The sequence below is a fragment of the Amblyomma americanum genome, chromosome 9 (assembly GCF_052857255.1).
Source record: "Amblyomma americanum isolate KBUSLIRL-KWMA chromosome 9, ASM5285725v1, whole genome shotgun sequence".
In the NCBI taxonomy this organism is placed as follows: Eukaryota; Metazoa; Arthropoda; class Arachnida; order Ixodida; family Ixodidae; genus Amblyomma; species Amblyomma americanum.
The window spans coordinates 141,959,130-141,977,300 of NC_135505.1; the positions used below are offsets into that span (position 1 = coordinate 141,959,130).

General features: G+C 47.2%; 1 protein-coding gene across 1 annotated transcript in view; it reads right to left on the reverse strand.

Annotated features, from left to right (window-relative positions):
* The window catches only part of LOC144104666 (glutathione-specific gamma-glutamylcyclotransferase 1-like), a 34,050-nt gene extending 25,166 nt beyond the window's left edge, over positions 1-8,884 (reverse strand). The window contains exon 1 of the mRNA XM_077637806.1: positions 8,495-8,884. Within this exon, the coding sequence (XP_077493932.1) occupies positions 8,495-8,647 (153 nt within the window). The 5' untranslated portion in view covers positions 8,648-8,884. The remainder of the gene's footprint in view (positions 1-8,494) is intronic.
* Between the last annotated feature and the right edge of the window lie 9,287 nt (positions 8,885-18,171).

Below are 18,171 nucleotides of genomic sequence, written 5' to 3' on the forward strand. Positions count from 1 at the left end.
GCCGGGAACGTTTACTCCCATCAAAGTGCCCTGAACGCCGATCACCGTATACATGCCCAACATTCGTAGACAAGAATTTTGAAAATTAAACCGCAAGATACTGGTATAGACATATTGAACGTAACGGTCCATTCTTCCTGTATGAAGCAAAATCTTTTTTATGCAGTGTTTCCATCGCTCCCACCCAGCAGTTAAGACCGCCACAGGAAATCAATGGGGAATGCTTTTGACGGTAGCAAAAACGTTTATAGCAAAAACAAAAAATCCAAGCCTGCCGGCGGGCGACGTGCGGATATATTAACAGTTATAGTGAAAGCTTGCAATATATAAATAAATTACGCTAATAAGTTTAATGCTTCTGTGCAGAATTGTTGGGCATGAGAACGCGGCGAGCGATTAACGGGAGGCAACAATCCAACCGCGATTCCTATTCCACCCTCGTGGCGCCATCTCTCGCCTTTCTCACGCCTTTCATCCTCCCTTTCCAAGGTAACCCCGAAACCAGCCTCAAAGCTCGCCACCACCTTTCGAAATAAAGCCGACGACTCGCGCACACACGGACCACTGTATATAAACACGTGGGAAAAGCGCGCGAGCTCAGAAAGAGACCCGCTCCGACTCGCCCCGGGGCCGGGGATGCACGATGGCTAAATGACGGGTTGCATAGCACGCACACGGGGCGAGCGCAAAAAGGCAGCCCCTGAAACCGCTTCCCTGCGGCGCCAGTCCAGCCGCCGTCATCGTCTCTGGCGTATTAACGGCAACGCGGCACGCAAGCGTCTTCATCCGTACTCAGCTTCGCGCGAAGCTCTCTTTCGCACGGTCACTGGGCGAGCCAAGACCTGCAAAAACGTCCCGTGCACAGCGAATCGCCATGGGCGCCCCTGCCGGAGGTTTGACAAACAAATTTGGTCTTGAAGAGAGTATAGTGGAGTTTAAAGACGGGTAGGCCTAGCTCGTTTATAGATATGTAATTAGGCTGAAGCTGATGTGAAGATAGCGTAGCACCAATTACTCTCAAACGGTGATGTGAACTTTCCGGTTAGAATTAAGACGGCTCTTTACCAGAGACCGGATTGACTATTTGGGTCTTTCGAAATTCTAGCTGGAATGCAGCACATGCGTTGGGGTTGCTGCCTTTGTGAACGGTCTTGACAGCACTAGTGTTCTCCTTTATCAGTTGTGGTTTCTAATTTTCCCGACTGTAAACTTTGTTTTCCTCCGTGCTTGTCTTAAATGAATGTAGCCTTATACTGATAATGAGAGAGTAATTACTCATTGGCATCCACCCAGCAGCAGCCATATGGCCACAAAGGAAAGCCATACAGTTTCTCAGACACTTCGTAGTTAAAAGAACATTCGTCGTGGCCCGGGGTTCGAACCCGGGACCACCGCTTCACCGAATCAGCCGCTCTACGAGCTGAGCTAACCGGGACTGCAAGCTTATTGTTGGGCGAGAGCGAATTGATCAATAACTCGAAGTGGGAACTGTGTTGGTCGAATGTTTTAGGCGAAGCCCCAAGGTGGAGTAAATGAGTAATAAGGGAGTAATTACTCACTGGCATCCACCCAACCGCAGCCATGCGGCTACAAAGGATAGCTATACAGTTTTCACAGAAATTTCACAGTTCAGAAAAATGCGTCCTGGTGCGAGGTTCGAGCCCGGGAACACCACCTGTTCGCAGCAGTCGCTCTACCAATTGAGCCATCCCGGATCAATCAAATGGTGGAGCAGCTGCCCAGGAGAGGCGGTGGTCCCGGGTTCGAATCCCGTACCAGGACGCATTTCTCTTCAACTACGAAGTTTGTGTGAAAACTTTACAGCTTTCCTTTGTAGCCGCATGAATGCGCTTGGGTAGATGCCAATGAGTAAATACGCTCTTATTACAAGTCTTCTCCACATTGGGCGATTCCCGTAAACGTTGGACAAGCCTCGCAATAACTTTGTTCCCGAGACCGCGCTGTCATAACATCTGCGCTTTTCGTTAAATTTCAATCATTTTGAGCCGGCACCTCCTGGCTCGCTGCCCCTTCCTGCTTGGTGACCTCCAGACGAACCACTAGTTCTCATCAAATACAACCACTTGCCCAACCCTCTTCCTCCATCCTGGAACGCCTGGTTGGCGCCGCCCCAACCGGAAGACTAACTAGCTGTGGTGGGGCAAGCTTATGAGCGTCCCGGACGCTCAGTTTGCGACATTTTGTAATGTGGGTTTTTCTTCTCTCATTTCCACTGTCGTGAGTCCAAGTAGGTCCTCTGGAAGGCAAACTCAGTCATCACGAACCCCAATAACTTCCGCTTAGGCACGAAACGTATAGAGCACAATGCCACAGGTGGCACATCCTCAAGAGCACCCACTGCCCATTCTTGATCGTGCCAAAGCACAGAACGGAGCAAGGGACGTGGAAAAGGACATCCCATATTGCCACTTTTACGCTGTGTAAGGTGCGTGAATGGATAGCTGAAAGCTAGGCCAAACGACTACCGCAGCCCGCTTCATGGCCCGAATTGTCCTGGCTCGGGCCCACGGTGACAATCACGATAAGCTATGATGCCACTTCCATCGCAGTACATTCCAAAGAACGCCCGCAAAGGAACAGGTGCACATGCCAAAAGGGCGTATGCGATTCGGCACAACACAGCAACAGTAGAATATGTGCCCACACATACAACTCGTTCCTCTATAGTAACCCGCACGGCCAAGGTACTCAACTGTCGCATTAAGATGCTAATAAGTGAGCCGCTCTGTGGTCATACGTGGCCTATACGCTTCCTACTTTTTACCACACCCTTCCCCTGCCTCACACCTATCCGGGATCCTCATGGCAAGGGTAAGCGGCAATGTATTCCGTGCCAGTGATGACCGCATTTGCCCAGACGTAGACGAGTCTTCCTGTTCGAACGGTGGTCAGTGGGTGTGATCTGTCCTCCCGCCCGTTGTTCACTTTGCGCTGTCAAATGTGCTGCAAGTACCCCACTCGTTGGCTATGTGGGGCGGAGAACGGAGAGTTCAGATGGTCATGTGGTACAAATATGCCTCGAAGCGGGAATTGTTCAGAGGGAAGAAGGTGTCTTCCTTCGGGCCAAAGAAGGATGAAAGGCCTGGGAGCTTTCAATACGAAGATGGACACTTTTCGGACTTCCCGACTTAGTACTGAGGCGCCACAACACCAAGGTTCCTTTTTGTTTTCATATCTTGCCCGCCCTTTACAGTATGCACGTTATCGGAAGGCAGAGCTACCATGTGACCTCCAGGTGGTGACACCAGCGGTTCACGACTATTGTGGGTGATTGCATGCATGGCGACGTAGATCTGCCAAGTAGCCCATTTGTGCCTCATACTCCAGATCTTAATTAAGATCTACTTCTTGCTACGGTTGAGCAGCTACCGGCAGAGTAACTGTAAGTAACCTCAACTCAGTCAACTACCAATTACACTTCGTTCTAGAAGGCAGGGGAGATTTTTCACCTATCCGGACGCCCGGTAGACGACCAATACACGTTACAGAAGCTAAGCCGAGGTGCTCAACTGCCGTATTGCCATGTCTGTTCCTTCCCTCAGTGATACGAGCCACGGTGATCCCATTCGATGCAAACGAGGCAATGCGCATTCCATATGCACTGAGTGCGCTTCGTATGAGGCCACCTCGGCGACTCCGCCGCGCGAGCTAGTCCCACACCGCCTCTCCGTCAGTCTTCGTCGGCGTGGGACCAAAACCCCTTCCTGTTAGGCAGCACGCACTCGCAAGCAGCCGTTGATCAGGGCCGACTCATCGGGCCCCAAGGAGGCATCCTCCTGACCAGTCCTTCCGTATCGCACGCACACGCAGGCTATTCCGGTTAACCTCCCCGCTCTTTCTCTTAGGACACTAACAGACATATACCATGTGCATATAGTAGCGACAGACAACGGAGCTCACGACCCTGAGGAATATAAAGGTGGCAAGGAGGAGGCTGGGAAAGGGGGTCCGCTGTGCATGGCCGCGCTAATTGGTCCCGTCCCCCCCTGCGGGATCGACCCGCTTTGCATGCCCGGTGGCCATCACCAGGCCTAGCAGTGCAGCCGAGGCGGGAGGGAGCTTCGTTTCACCACCCGCTTATGGCTTCGCTGGCCGTAAGCGCTGGCCTGTGCTCGTTGGCAGCGCGTGTCTGCGAGTGCGTGCGTGTGTGTTTGAGTGCAGCAGTGTATATTATTCTGGAGTGCGTGTGTACGGGCCGTTGAAGGCCCCGAAGGTCGGCCGACCGTCGGGCCGTCCTGCTTAGACCTGGATGAATTGCGCGCAGTGCACTATAAAGTCACAGCTGCGACTGTTGCGCTTGTCCCATTAGGAGAGAAGTAGATGCAAAGCGCCACATTTACGAAGCCTTCTTTGGCGAAACGTCGTCACACTCAAGAATAAATGAACTCAAATGCAAATTAGAAATCTTTGAGCATCACCACAGAGAAAGATGACTCCAGACAACGGTATTCTACGAGTATGAAGCAGTTCTGTCAGCTGAAATACTCAAAACCAGTGCGCGTGTTAACACTCCAATAAGGACCGAAGAGAGATCGAATACTTCAACAAGAACATAATCCTTCCCGGCGTCTTAAATACAGGCAAAACACGTAATGAGGTAAAATAATAAACAATGTCGTTCTCAGTTGACCCTGACACACAGAGAAAATCTTCAAGGTGCAAGGTCACAGCGAGAGCTGTGCGCATCCGCACACGCCCTAGACTGTTCCTGGTATGCTTCTGCAATTCTTTTCTCAATGTTTTCTTTGCACCGCGTTCGTCCCCATCACACATGGCGCTGTCGAGGTGTCCACAAAGGATGAGACAGCTACAGCGCCTTTCCTTTCTACACGCCCTCGGCTAACCCCTCCTAATCTAACGTATAAGCGCAGGAGTTCTACCGCTCGCAGGGTTTCCCAGCCCTCGTGCGGCACTGCGCGCAATTAGCCTCCGGACCCGAGAAACACTGAACGCCTCATTGAGCGGCCATGGAGGCAATCGAATACTCGTTTTCATTCCTTTTGCTTTCCTTGCTTCTTCGCCAATGACGTCGACGCCCTTCTGTGGCGGTTCTTGGGTCATTTATGAGCGCCCGCATTGTTTCGGCTGTAACGGCGGCCTGGGTGACCTTGTCGCCTCCCAGCGGCAATCCTGATTCCGTTCACGAAAGAGTGCTCCTTCATTTGCTTTCTTTGTTTCCCTGCCCACACTTCACATCTTCCTTACTTTAGCCCTTAGCGCGCGTGAAGGTCTAGAATGAACAGTCCTTAGCCCTTTCTCAACCCATACCGTTTCGGGGCGTTAACAGGAATATATAACGATCACAGGGAACTTCGCTTTTGCTGCGTCCCAATGGTGGTAGGGTCTGGTGTGACCGGGAACGCGTTCAATGAAGTGTAAGCAACAATGCCACTCATGCTCATAGACTTTGCATGACTGCGCCTGTGTGGAAAACGCGGACATGATTCAAGCGAAAGAGACGAGACGGAAACTTATGGCTGAATTTTTCTTGCTACATTTTAGACACCCATTAAATTTAGGAAATAAAAAAAATTCAGAAAGAAAATGGATACCTCAAACATGTCACCGGATAAGGGCGTCGAATAGCCGTTCAAAGTAAGCAGTAAGTTTCCGCGCATGCGCATTTGCTCAAAACTCTTATGCTGTTTGTACTGGTTTCAAAAAACAGTGCTTTTTATTCCTTGTGTTCTGTACAATAGTGAAACCATGCAAGAATTTATGACAAACAAATATTGAAACGGTATTAGAGCTCCTGATACGCTGTAACAAATACGCCTATATGGGAGTACTAAAAATGGAGTCAGTTGTCCTCTAGCGCGCACACTTTTATGAAAGGAAGTCCGCTAGAGGGCAGCTTACTCCATTTCTATTCCTTCCTGTTTAGAGTGTAGTTACTAGAAGCAAACTCAGAACTGTTCAGGGAAGTGTGAAGATATCACAGGCGTCACGCATATGTGAGTAAACGTCAGCACATGTTATATGAGGAAGCGAAATGAGCAGTAACTGCCTCACTTCTCGGTGGGCACCTCAACCACGCCGTGAGGAAAGGGATGAAGCAGGGAGTGAGTAGGAAAGAGGCGCATTAGTGGAGGGCTCCGTATTATTTTCGATCGACTGTGCTCTTCGCTGACGTGCACTGACACTGCACAGAACACAAAGGAATTTTCACATTTCTCGTCCACCGAAATGACGCTGTCGTGACCGGGATTCGGTCCCATGTCCTTATGCTCGGTAAGCGAACGCCACGACCATTGGGTTACTACACTGTGAAGGACCTTCACAGCGCGACGGCGTAATAATAGCAATTCTAAAATCACTGTGAAGGGGATTTTCTGGCCTCAAAGGAAAATAAATTCCGGAAAAGTAAGTAGCAGAACGAATTGAGTAGCAATAGTCGAATAAAACAAGGTGTAGTTTAAAGCCCTCGATTTGTTCTAGAATTAAATAAAAGATGACATACATAACGCTCCGCGAGCAAAAGAGAAAGATGTCTCCTATGTGCTTTCATCGCATCGAACAGAATGCGCCTCCTATACACGTCTTGTTACATATGCTTTGCTTTTATATACTTGTTATATAAGCGTTCTATATAAGTGCTTGCCCTGCTGTTTTTGCAGCCCTCGTAAAGGTCAGGAGGTTGAATGGACATTAAATAAGCATGCAAGGACAGGACACTTTGAATTCCAGAACCTCGCGATGATGTTTAGCATCTAGAGGTGCCAAGTTATAAATTTAATTAGGTTGGCAGTTGTTAACCAGGAAATCCTTTCCACAAATCATTACACTACTTACAAACCTGTAAATCAACTTTAAATAGAATGTCGGAACGATGCAATTAGGGATACATCTCAATAAGAGTGTTGTACAACACAGATCACATCGAAAGAAAGATTCAGCAATGAGAAGGGGAAAGTAGCACAGGGTGCTTGTAGAAAGGGTTCGATTTCTTTCACCCATGGGGAGATTTATGCGTTTGCTGAGGTTTGCATTTGCTCAATGCATTTCTGTGACTCTCTTCACTCGTTAAAAATGGCTCTGCTCAAAAATAGAACATGTTCCTCCTCCGATATTCTTCCGTCCGTGTCGGGTTTCTCATCCGGCGTAACCTGAGCTGTTGCCTTCAGCTTAATGGTTCGGAACAGGCCCCGCGTACAAGCCTGATCGAAGTCTTGCATTCGAGACCTGCAGTCACCCGAACCGCCCTGGGATATCCCGCGGAAAATTCTGCTTACTCTCACGCTCGTTCCATGCAGATCAAGGAAATGCTTGCTGGCTCCACGCCCAGTGGAGTTTCCGTTAGCATGCAGAGGCGACTGCAAAATATCCGCTTCACGCTAGACCCGATGTTGCAAGACGAACGGCCATATCTCCTAAACTCTGAAGCCGTCCCGCGTCATTTGAATTTAGACTACAGGGGAAAATTCGCTCTTTCATCCAAGCCGCACAGTATGTCAGGCGAAAGGCGGCGATATTTAGTTCTCCTGGAATGACATTTGTATTTGCTAGCGCGGGGGCTAGCAATTGTAATGTGTAATTAAAAGCCAAGCCAGCTAGTACGCTTGCAGTAACCACGGACGTTCGGAACAGCCGTAAGCTTTCCTATGGAATACCGGCGCTCAACAGAAAACTGTTTTGCAGCAAAACAGTGGCAAAATGCACCGAGCAACTCCAACTTGGCCTTGGGGATAGACAATGCGCTTATTCAGTCTGTCAAACCGGCTGTGATCGGTGTGATAAGAACAATGCAAGAATAAATGGTGAGTCATGAGCACGTGCGAAAAGAAGCAGTTGGAAACCCCCACGTGAAGTCCTCGAAACAAGAGAACAGGGTTAAAAAAAATCGCTGTAGATAGCCCAACGTTTCCAAACATACATGTGTGTCGTAGCACACGCATATTCGTGTTGTACGGTGACAACACAGTCTTGCAGAAGTTCCGGGATGATGGAGAATCGTAAACAATTGCTGGAGCAGCTGAACTTGCTCGTGAAACGTATACCTGCTTTCATCACTGAAAGCTGTGGGCGCCTAGTCATGTACACACGAAACAAGCAAACAACGTAAGTGAAGTAACAATAGAGCAGAAGCAACAGCTGTACTGAACGAATCAACATCAATCTTGTTTCTACTTCCACAGTTAGCGATCTAATGGCGTGTTTATCGGGAACATAGTTAGCCTTTTGGAAAGGAATCATTCCAAGCCGAACTACAAAAACAAGCCACTCCGAAATCTGACAAGGCGAGGATTAACTATTCTGTTTCTTTGCTTTCTAGCAAGTAGGCAGTCTCATTTGCAGCTAAAAATAACCTGACGTGGAGGACACACCTGCCTTCGCTGCAAATCTCTCCTCTAATGCCACGCAAACCGTCTGCAACAGATGTTTCGCTGCAGTGACAGCCAGGGGCGCTCCCCGCGTACGCGCTATAACGGAGAGACAGGGAGAGAAAAAAAGAAGAATGATGTGTGCCACCAACCTTGTCCGGTGTTCCACGATGCTTGTCGTTGCCCTGCCAAAACCTCCGGTCGTAGCCACGGATGTAGCCTATCTGGCTTCGCACGAAGTCGAACCCAGGGTTCCACACCAGCGATCCGTAGCCGAACACCCAGATGCCAGACGACGAGCCCATCTCGAACTGACACGCGTACGGAAAAGCACGGCCTCTTCTTCTAACCTTCTGGAACGCCCGTCGCAGGCACCGCGGGAACTGGGAGCCGCTAATTTAGCCGAGGGCGTATGCTAATCGATTATCCTTCATCGATACGACGCAAAAACTGTCGATATGGCCAATCTGAAGGCGTCGTTGAACGTGGAAACCAGAGCAGACGCCGGGCGGCCAGCCATCGAGAGCAGACGACGCGCTGGCGAGGAGCGGACAAACCGGTGCGGGGGCGCTGCGGAGCAACGTCTAGAGCCAATGGAAGCGCGCGAAACGGGTCACGTGATTCTTTTTTTTTCGTTGGCTGACGCAAGGCGCTGGGCAAGTTGCACGCGAGCCCGCGCTGAGCTCGGCTTTCGGCTTCTGCTCGGTTTGAATGTCGCCGTGACTTCTTTTTCTTTTACTCGGAAACCGTCGCTCGCGGCGCTGCGCTGGGTCGTCGGCGCACTCCAGACATTACTACTACCCACACGAAAGAGCCGAGTCCAAACGCTTCCGCTTTCATTTTATCTGCTAGGCAAGGAGGCGGTTTCCGTTGTTTTTTTATGCTTTTTTTCTACCTTTAGTCTATCCTCGTGCTTCCTTTGTGCGCGTCTTCTGTGTCGGCTGAGGTTAAGGTCCGCGGCATCTCGTTGACGTCACCGCGGTTTCGTGACGTGGGGCGCGATTCTTTAAGGCAATCGAAGCCAAGTCTATGCAAATAAAGGGAAATGTTTTCCTTTGATGTTCTAGCTAAGAGGGTTAACGTTCTGAATCAAAACAAGTTGCTCTTAAAGACTTTCCGAACGTGTGACAAAAGCACGCTTGTGTGATGTGTGTTTCTCTTTGAGCGCATTTTTATGACTGCTTTGCCGTGTCGTTATCTCAAGAGGAGGAATCTAAGGTTGCTCGCACGCACGAGTTGTTGCCTCAAAGTTGCAACTTTGTTCCTTACGTTGTTCAATGTTGGCGAAAGTTACGAAACCTGGCGGCAGGGCAGTCGGATGTGAATTAAAAATTGCCAATAATCGGCAATCATGCCTCATGTTCGGAGGCAACAAGATGTCAGCCTTTAGCTCACTATTTTAATTTCTTTTTCCGCCCAGTTAGCAGTCGTCACCCATTGCCTTGAAACATATTTTATTTTCTCAAGTTCGCGCACTCAAATATTCACTGCAACTAGAAGCGGCCCTGAGTGCCATACGGACGACAATATTGATTTTTCCTTTTTGATTTACAACATGGTCGGAATGGGCAAGCTTATTCACTAAACAAAAGTGGGCTGGTGATAGCAGCACTCAATACAGGTGCAAAATACATTTATCATACAATGTATAACGAACATGAAAGTTACTCGAAATTCTAAAGCCCCATGTACTGTGCAATGCCAGTGCACGTTAAAGAACGGAGGTGGTCGAAATTTCCGGAGCCCTCCACTACAGCATCCCTCATAGCCTGAGTCGCTTTGGGACATGAAACTTACATAAATCTAAATCGAAAGTAGCTATAGGACAACCAGGAATGAACATATAAAGTATATATGCATAAAAATTACGTGCACGGCCATATTGAATCGTTTTCTTTTCCATCAAGCACATCATAATAGAACCTTTAAGGCTAGCTGTTTTCTGTTTCGTAGGTACATCGAGACACATGCCATGTTCGATATATGCTTTGGGTAGCTTAGTAAAAAGATATGGCACATGAATCGCCCGACAGAACTTCTGCCACCTGCGCGATCGGCGTGTAGGTTAGTTGCAATGCATTTCAACAGCCAGAGAAATCGGATTGGTTGCTATAAATTACACCGCATAACTACGTTTTCCTCTACTAGAACTCTCAAACCTACGCTTGAATCTGGAAGCAACAGCTTCTAGCTAAAGTGTAAAAATGAACGAGAGTTAAAATTGATAGGCAATAACTGTGCGTACTAAATTGCAGTTTTGGGGGAGTTGGCTCCAGTGCATCTACTTAGGCCAGTGGTGGTGCACTGACACATGTGGCTTACTTTATTATGGGTGACATGAGCGCGAAAAATTTCCCATGCGAGCAGGTCAAAGTATTCTCTTTAAAACTGCTAATAGGTCAAAGTGTGGAACACAACTACCCGTGCAGTAGTTGCAATGCATGTGATTGCGGCAATTATTTTCCTTGAAATCTTCACATAAAATGTTCCATTTCAGAGCATGTTTCTGAAGTCATTTACAGGCATTTAATGTCGCTAAAGTTTCAATTCCGAAGGAAAGGTTCTTCAAGTTGTATGATGGTTCTTGTTTTATGCAATTTTGAACGATTGTACACCGTACTAAAAAAATCGAACATGTCGCTGTTTTTACATCATCATCATCATCATCCATGCTCACTTACACTGCATAAAAAGCCCCCCTGATTAATAATTCCAATTGGAGATGGCTGCCAGGGTGGCCAACTGCTGTTCCCGTGAGCGTATCCATTTCTTTAATCGACCTTCAATGATGCTGCCTAGTGGGTTGTGCCTTGACTACAGCATAGGTTCACTGGTCCTCTGCACTGTTCACAGGTATCCAGCGACACCATGCCTGATCCTGGCCATGTCGTCCAGTATAGGTCTTTGTTGTTGCTTGTCAACCGGTGAAGAATTATGACAGGACGGAATTGCGACTGTGGCACTCGCCGTCCGCAAGACGTCAGAGCTACTCTTCCACTAAGAAAATAAAACCGATACATTGCGTGATGATGTGCCGTGACACCGACACGCCATCACGAAGTACGAAAAACAACAAGGTTCTAATCGACGCTGTGCAATAATAGCAGCCTTGAAAATCGAACTGATAGCACTGCTTAATGAAACGCATCAAAGCTAATATTGATTCGGGCACAATCTTGCCTTTCACGCCCATAGCAAATGTCAACAAGGCAAACTTTTTCCGGGGAAACAAATTCGCTTGGTATTTGTTCGTTTTTTTTTCCTCGTATTTGGGGGCCCGAAGTAGACGCATTACAAGGGTCCCTTATGGGCTCGTGTCCGCTAATTACCGAGTTTCTCTAAATAGTCCTTATACTTCGAAGTTCGAGGAACTAGCGTGCCGTTAATGAGGTTGTGAGAGGGATGTACTCGGCTTGAGGCCCGAATAAATAAATAATCAAGCAGCTGCCTAACTTTGCTCACTTATTGGACAACGAAATAACTGCTAACCTATCTAACCCACTAACGCAGTAAAGTACTGGTTAAATTATGCTACAAGTGTTTATTGTTACCCAAGTGAATGAAACAATGCCGATTACTGGCGTGAGGTGACCTTAAGCAACCCTACACGGGCCCCAGAAGATGACAAGCGTGATCACTTCCAGTACTATTCGTGTTATTCTCTATCCTCGTGACGGAACACATGTGCGGCAGCGAATAATGAACTGGCGCGGTCAGCGTAAAGGACGAAATACAAGTGTTTAATTGCACACACTTTATTGTTGCGGTGAAGGAAATGGTGTACCGGACCTAAAATGCTACTTTGCATCACACCAGCACGACTGTGTTTGGAATGGTAAAGCTCATTCTTTGGAGCTCCTATATACTTGGACGCGTGGGTTTGAAGGTACATCAAGCTTAATTCAAGGAATTTTCCACGAATACCTTTGAGTTCAAGAGCAGACAACTTCCTCATATGAGTTCACTAGCTTTGTCGCATACGTTTTTAAGAATTTGACTGAAATTCGAAAAGTGAGCTGCTGCTCCAAAACAATTGTAAGATTAGGTCTTTCTCCGCTACGAGTGCAGTTTCCGTCGATAAGCTTTCCCTAAAGCCATGTGTATTGGGCATCAGTATTTTACCTCGCTCACAAAGGCCCATGCAAGATTCGCTTGTATAAAACACATTCAGAAAGAAGCCAGCAGTCTTTGGGGCGGCGGAAGCAATAGAGGAATGCGACTTTTTATGCTGTTTTTATTAGGGCTTTTGTTGATAACAGGAAATTAAGGAATTCCTTTAGACACGTGATAGTTTGGAAGAACACAGAAGAAAACTCAAGCAAATGCCACCGGCGGCATATGGTTGTATTTCCTTATTATTTCTTCTAAATTATGTCGCATCTGAAAAAATTATCGTATTTAGTTTCTTTCCTGTAGAAAGACAGTAAAAATAGTATACAAAGTGTCATTCCCCCATGCCTACCATGGCCTCAAAAACAGCTCACCTCTTTCTAAATAAATTCTAAGCAGCCCATTTAAATACATTATTCCTGTCTGTTCTTTGCACGCAAAACGTCTTTCGTATTGTATTTTTAAATGTTTGTAATTTGCATGCAATCAATAAAAGCACGGTCCAATTTCATTAGAGCCTCGAAATATATGGAAATAAACTGACCCAAACATAGCCTGTATGAGAGGCATGCTGTTTTGCAATTCGTCTTTCCCTGTTCCTTTCTTTATCTCTCAAAGGTGTTACCCCCTACGGCGGCTCTGTGATTTAGTGTTATAGCCTGCGTGCGAATCGTCGAAGAAGAGAACAAACGGTGGGCCAGGGTCGGCGATATAAAGGGGTGGAGGAAAACCAAGGCATTCCGAGTGACCTGGAACGTTTTTCGAAGCCTTGGCCCAGTCGCCGTATGCAGCGCAAATCTGGGTCAACAAGAAAAAAGGTACTGCCTCCCCCCCCTCCCCCCCCCCCCCCACCCCCAGGGCGAGTTCAAAGCCCGTGTCACCAAACCCGCTTCTAGTTCTTTGGCAGCGAACCAATCGTCCAGCGTGAGCAACTCCTTCGGCGCGAAGGTTGGAGGTGAAATCGGGGTTGGCGGAAACGATCCCTTAGAAAAATGGTCTATAGACAGTCTGCAGACTTCTTATAGACTCTATTGCCTTCCTATAGATACTTATTTTTGTCTATTGGTGCGGGGTTCGATCCCCAGTGGCGCCGGGTAGCCACCGGTGATACGTTTTGTACAACCTTCCCCTGGCCTGGTGCTCGGCTTAATCAGGGTGAAATGCTTGAAAAATGGGTCTCTGACCCGACCTTGATCAAACGAAAAATACCTTGTGTCATCGCGCTCTTTGGCCGCCAGTGCCCTTGCGCCATAAAAATCCACTATCATCACCATCATCATTATTATAAATTTTGTCTATTCATAATCTATAGACTGTCTATAGACAAAAGTCTACTAAAATTGTATGGTCATAAATCTAGAGATTGTCTATAGACTGTGTACAGGATTTGTATTGCCTATAGACTTCTCTAGGGTTTGTCTATAGAGAGTCTTTAGGCTTTATAGACAGAAGTCTACGCCAGTCTATAGACTGTCTAAATAAACTTTTGTCAGGGAAAGGTTATAATTGTTTAATTCCCAACGAAAAAGCATCACAATGATGCACCGAACCAACCCTTTCCATTCAGAGGCGATGAAACCAAAGTTCACCTAGGCCGCTGGTAGAGCCAAACATCGACACGAATTCTAAAAGAAAGGTTCAGGTTTAAATATGAAATGAATTACAAATAACGCATTATTTGGTTCGACGAAGACAAGCACATAAATAATGATATAAATAAGAAGGCCCCAAAGTCGCATGATTTTAACGCGGTATTCAGCAGATAAATACTAATTTATTTTACAAAATACAAGGTGCAATAAAAAAAGGAATTAGGTGCAATATTTAGGAACAATAAAAACCAAGTAAAACTATAACACCTATAATAGAACATACCTGAAGAAGCCAGAAACATGAACAAAGATTAAATGTAACTATCACACTCTTCGCTACAGCCGCAATCAAAGACCTGTAAAAAAGCACCTCGTATGAGAATCAAAGTACAAAAGTCGATGTGCCAAAGTGAGTAATCAGCAAAAATCCCACATATTGGTATTTTGCGTGTCAAACAATAACGCCAGCAAAAAATAAAAAGTGTTCGTGATACCCAAACATAAAATTAAAAACAAAGAAAAGTAGTTAAATTAGATAGCGCTCAAGAATTAACTTATTGTTAGCAAAACAAGGACAAATGGAACGCTATTTCGTAGTGAAATGCACGCTAAAGAACACTTTTTCTCAGTTTACTGAAAGCGCATGAGAGCAAAACATTTGTAGGAGAAGGAAATCTAATAGGGTGAATATCCTGTCAGAGGCTTCTGTCAATTAGAATTTATAGCGAAGCTGTATTGAAATAAATTTTAATAGATAATATATCGAACATGCACTAACGAAGCAGTGGCACAGCTTTGTAAACGGAAAGACTATCACTAGTAATACGTACAGTTTTTTTCTGAATGGTTTGGAAGGCACAATATGACATATTTCGCCATAAGTAGCAATAAAGAACACGCTTCAAATTTTGTTCATATCCTGGAATGTCATTTTATTTTTATCGTCCGCAGTACGACCAGTAGAATCAGAGCGGTAGCGATGCCGAAAGGAGATTCAGAGGAACTTAAGAGCATCTTCAATGGACTCGCACTCTTTTATAAGTTTTGTAATGTAGACGGTTGGCCTCAATAACTCTGGTTGCCCTAGTCACTAGACTTAAAAATCTCGCTCTGATTACAATAACCCTTTTGCTAACTCCTGCGGCGATTTCCTACCGAAAGCATTCCAGCGCATATCTTCTGCTATTATATTAAAGCCCAAGTTGAGCTAGCCATAAACTTCCTTCTGAACAAGCTTCCGCTCTAGCATTCCCTTTGGCATAGCCCGAAAGCAATGGTACTGGGATGTATATCGCTTCAGAGAAAACACTTTTACCTCGTTTATAACACCTAAAATATTGCATAAGAAGGAAACAACGCTTTGCAGGACAATGGAAAAATAATGCTCCCAAAATTTTTGCCAGCCCCTCACAAAACCCTTAGTGCTGAAACCCTCAGTGCTGAAACCCTCAGTGCTGAAGCCCTCAGTGCTGAAACCCTCACGAGAGTGTTTACTTACAATGGCAGCTGGGTGACAGGTGGCTAATTTTCGAACACACATACCCCCCCTCCCAAACGCCTACAGCTTACATTCTTGGTTACAACATACTACAGCCACGCTTTTAACAAGAGATAAAGGCACTCACCGCTATCCATCTAAACTAATACCCCTGTCACACGGGCACTTGTAAGGCCTTAGAAATTAAGGTCCTTTGCCCCAAAGGCGCGTGACGCGCATCTACACGGCAAAGCGTCGAGACCTTTGAGATAAAGGTCCGTAGCAATAAAGGCGGCCGTCAGCGGCCTTAAAGTTGCTTAAAGCCTGGACTCCATGTACGCGAAAGCTCACGCGAACGCGAAGGCGACGGCGGCAAGCGACGCCGTCGCGCGAAGCAAAATGCATGTGTCGCTTGCCGTGTCGCTCGGATCTGCACCCACAGAAAATTTCGCTCGTCGCCCGGAAGTCCCCCACGCGACTGGCCAATCGGAGCCCCCCAAAGCCGTTTCCGGTTTGCCCACGGTTTCTCACGGGTACATCTCACGAAAGTCTTGGTCATCGCCACCGTCGAGAAAATATTTGGTTTTGTAGCTGAGAGGCAGACCCGCACGATTTAAATAATTAAAACAATCTACTTGTTGGGTGCGGAGGGCTAACAGCATTTGGAGCGGGCTACGCGAGCGGGCGTACTGCAGGGAGAGATGCGTGTCGAGCCGCGGGTACCGGCGCTCGATCCACCGTGCCGCTGCGCTCCAACTGTGCAGAAACACTCGCGGCGCGCATTCTCAGTGGTATATTATAGTTTGCTCACTTACAGTCAGGTTGCGGTAACAGTTTTTGGGAGTGTTTTTACTAAGCCGGAGTGCACAGGCACCGAACGAAAGCACACCTCCCCCGTGAACCCGTGATGTGACTTCGTCTCCGCAAGCACGCCTTTGGCTATCTCCACTGCCGCTACACCGCTGCCGTAGAGGAAATATTCCTTTGGCCCTGACTATGAGGCACACTCACAAAATTTTAAGACAGAGAACAGGTTACGGGCGTGTTTCTAAGCTTGAGTGCGCAAAGCACGGAATCCGCTGCGCACGTCGCGGGTTCGCGTCGCCTGCCGCCTTCGCTTGCATGGAGGTTGCCCACAAGCGACAGAGCGAATGCCAGCCGTCGCCGCCGCCATCGCCTTCGCGTTCGCGTGAGTTTTCGCGTACATGGAGTCCAGGCTTAAAGGAGCAACCCAGACGGCAGCGCCAGCTAGCGAGCTCAAAGAATAAAAAAAAATGACGCAATTTTTAGTTTTGAAACCGTAAAAAAATATCTAATTTATCTTAATTAATGGTTAATTTTGCGTTACAGTGCAGTTAACCGTTGAGGAGGCTATGACTAAAGACATCCACACTGCTAAGAAAGGACTTGAACGCTTTTCAGCAGCCGCATCGACACACACGTGCTTGCGCATCTCGCTTTGCTGTTTTTTCTTCGTTTGCTCTTTGTTGTGTGCGTGTTTTGAGTTTGCTTGTGTGCACAAAGACACGAGCAACAAAGCACGCTTCTCGAACATGACGAGGAGCCGAACGGAAAAGTGCGCCTACCGTGGTCGGACCGAGAACGATGAAAAAAAAAAAAAGAAACTGTTTCAAAATATTCGTTTCTCACCGTCAGAACGCTCGTTTATTATCGTGATAGCTACTTTTTCCAACATAAACGAAAGCACTCTTAGCTGAAGTGCTACCGTCTGCTTTAATTTCATAATGTTACTGGCGCCGCTGCACACACAGCGGTGACTTTTGGCATTCACGGAGGCCGCGTTCTAGCTCCTTTGGATTTGCCGTGTAGCAGCGTCGCTGCTCCTTTTCGGTTTTCCTCCTTTAGTGCAATAAGACAACTTTACGGCAAAGGCCGAGAAGAAGCCCCGTGTGACAGGGGTATAAGCAGGTTGTGAAGGTATGAAAAACGTACCAAGCACAACAGCTGTAAGAGACTGAAGCACACCAGATCCACCGAGGCTTTATCAAGGTGACTCAGGATGTCATGAATCCCCTGTGCGTCGTGCGGATCCCGGAATCTTTTATAGTGGAGCGGTCGCGACCACTCCTGTTTGTATAGCTGGGAGCAATTTTATGCACACGCGCTGCAGCGAGTTGTATTGCTCGCGACAGCATGACCGCGGCAAAGAGAGCGTAGTCATTCACTTGTACTCTGCATCCCTGATCTGATAAGAGTACAAGTAGTTGCATTTGTATCAATCGTAGCAGTAGCAGGAGTAGCAGCACTATCAGTACTGGTAATGTAGTACAAGTGGTAACGATGGCAGTGCTGCTGCTGCTGGTGGTGGTGGTGGTGGTGGTGGTGGTGGTGGTGGTGGTGGTGGTGGTGGTGGTGGTGGTAATAGTCGCAGTAGCTATAGCGAAATTATCAGTAGTGGTGTTACGCGGCTTTCTGGAAGATGCAGGTAAGAAGCCGAGGCATGTCAACTGGTGTCAAAATGGGAACTGTCACTGTCGCGTCCTGATGAAATAATTCTGTTTAGGCCAGCTTGAACTCTGAGACACGGACAAAGAGAGAAACAGGACACTACAGCAGCTACAATATAAAACTGTTATTTTTTGTTTGCATAACAACGTGAAAAATACGGAGGCTCGAAGGCCAAAATGTA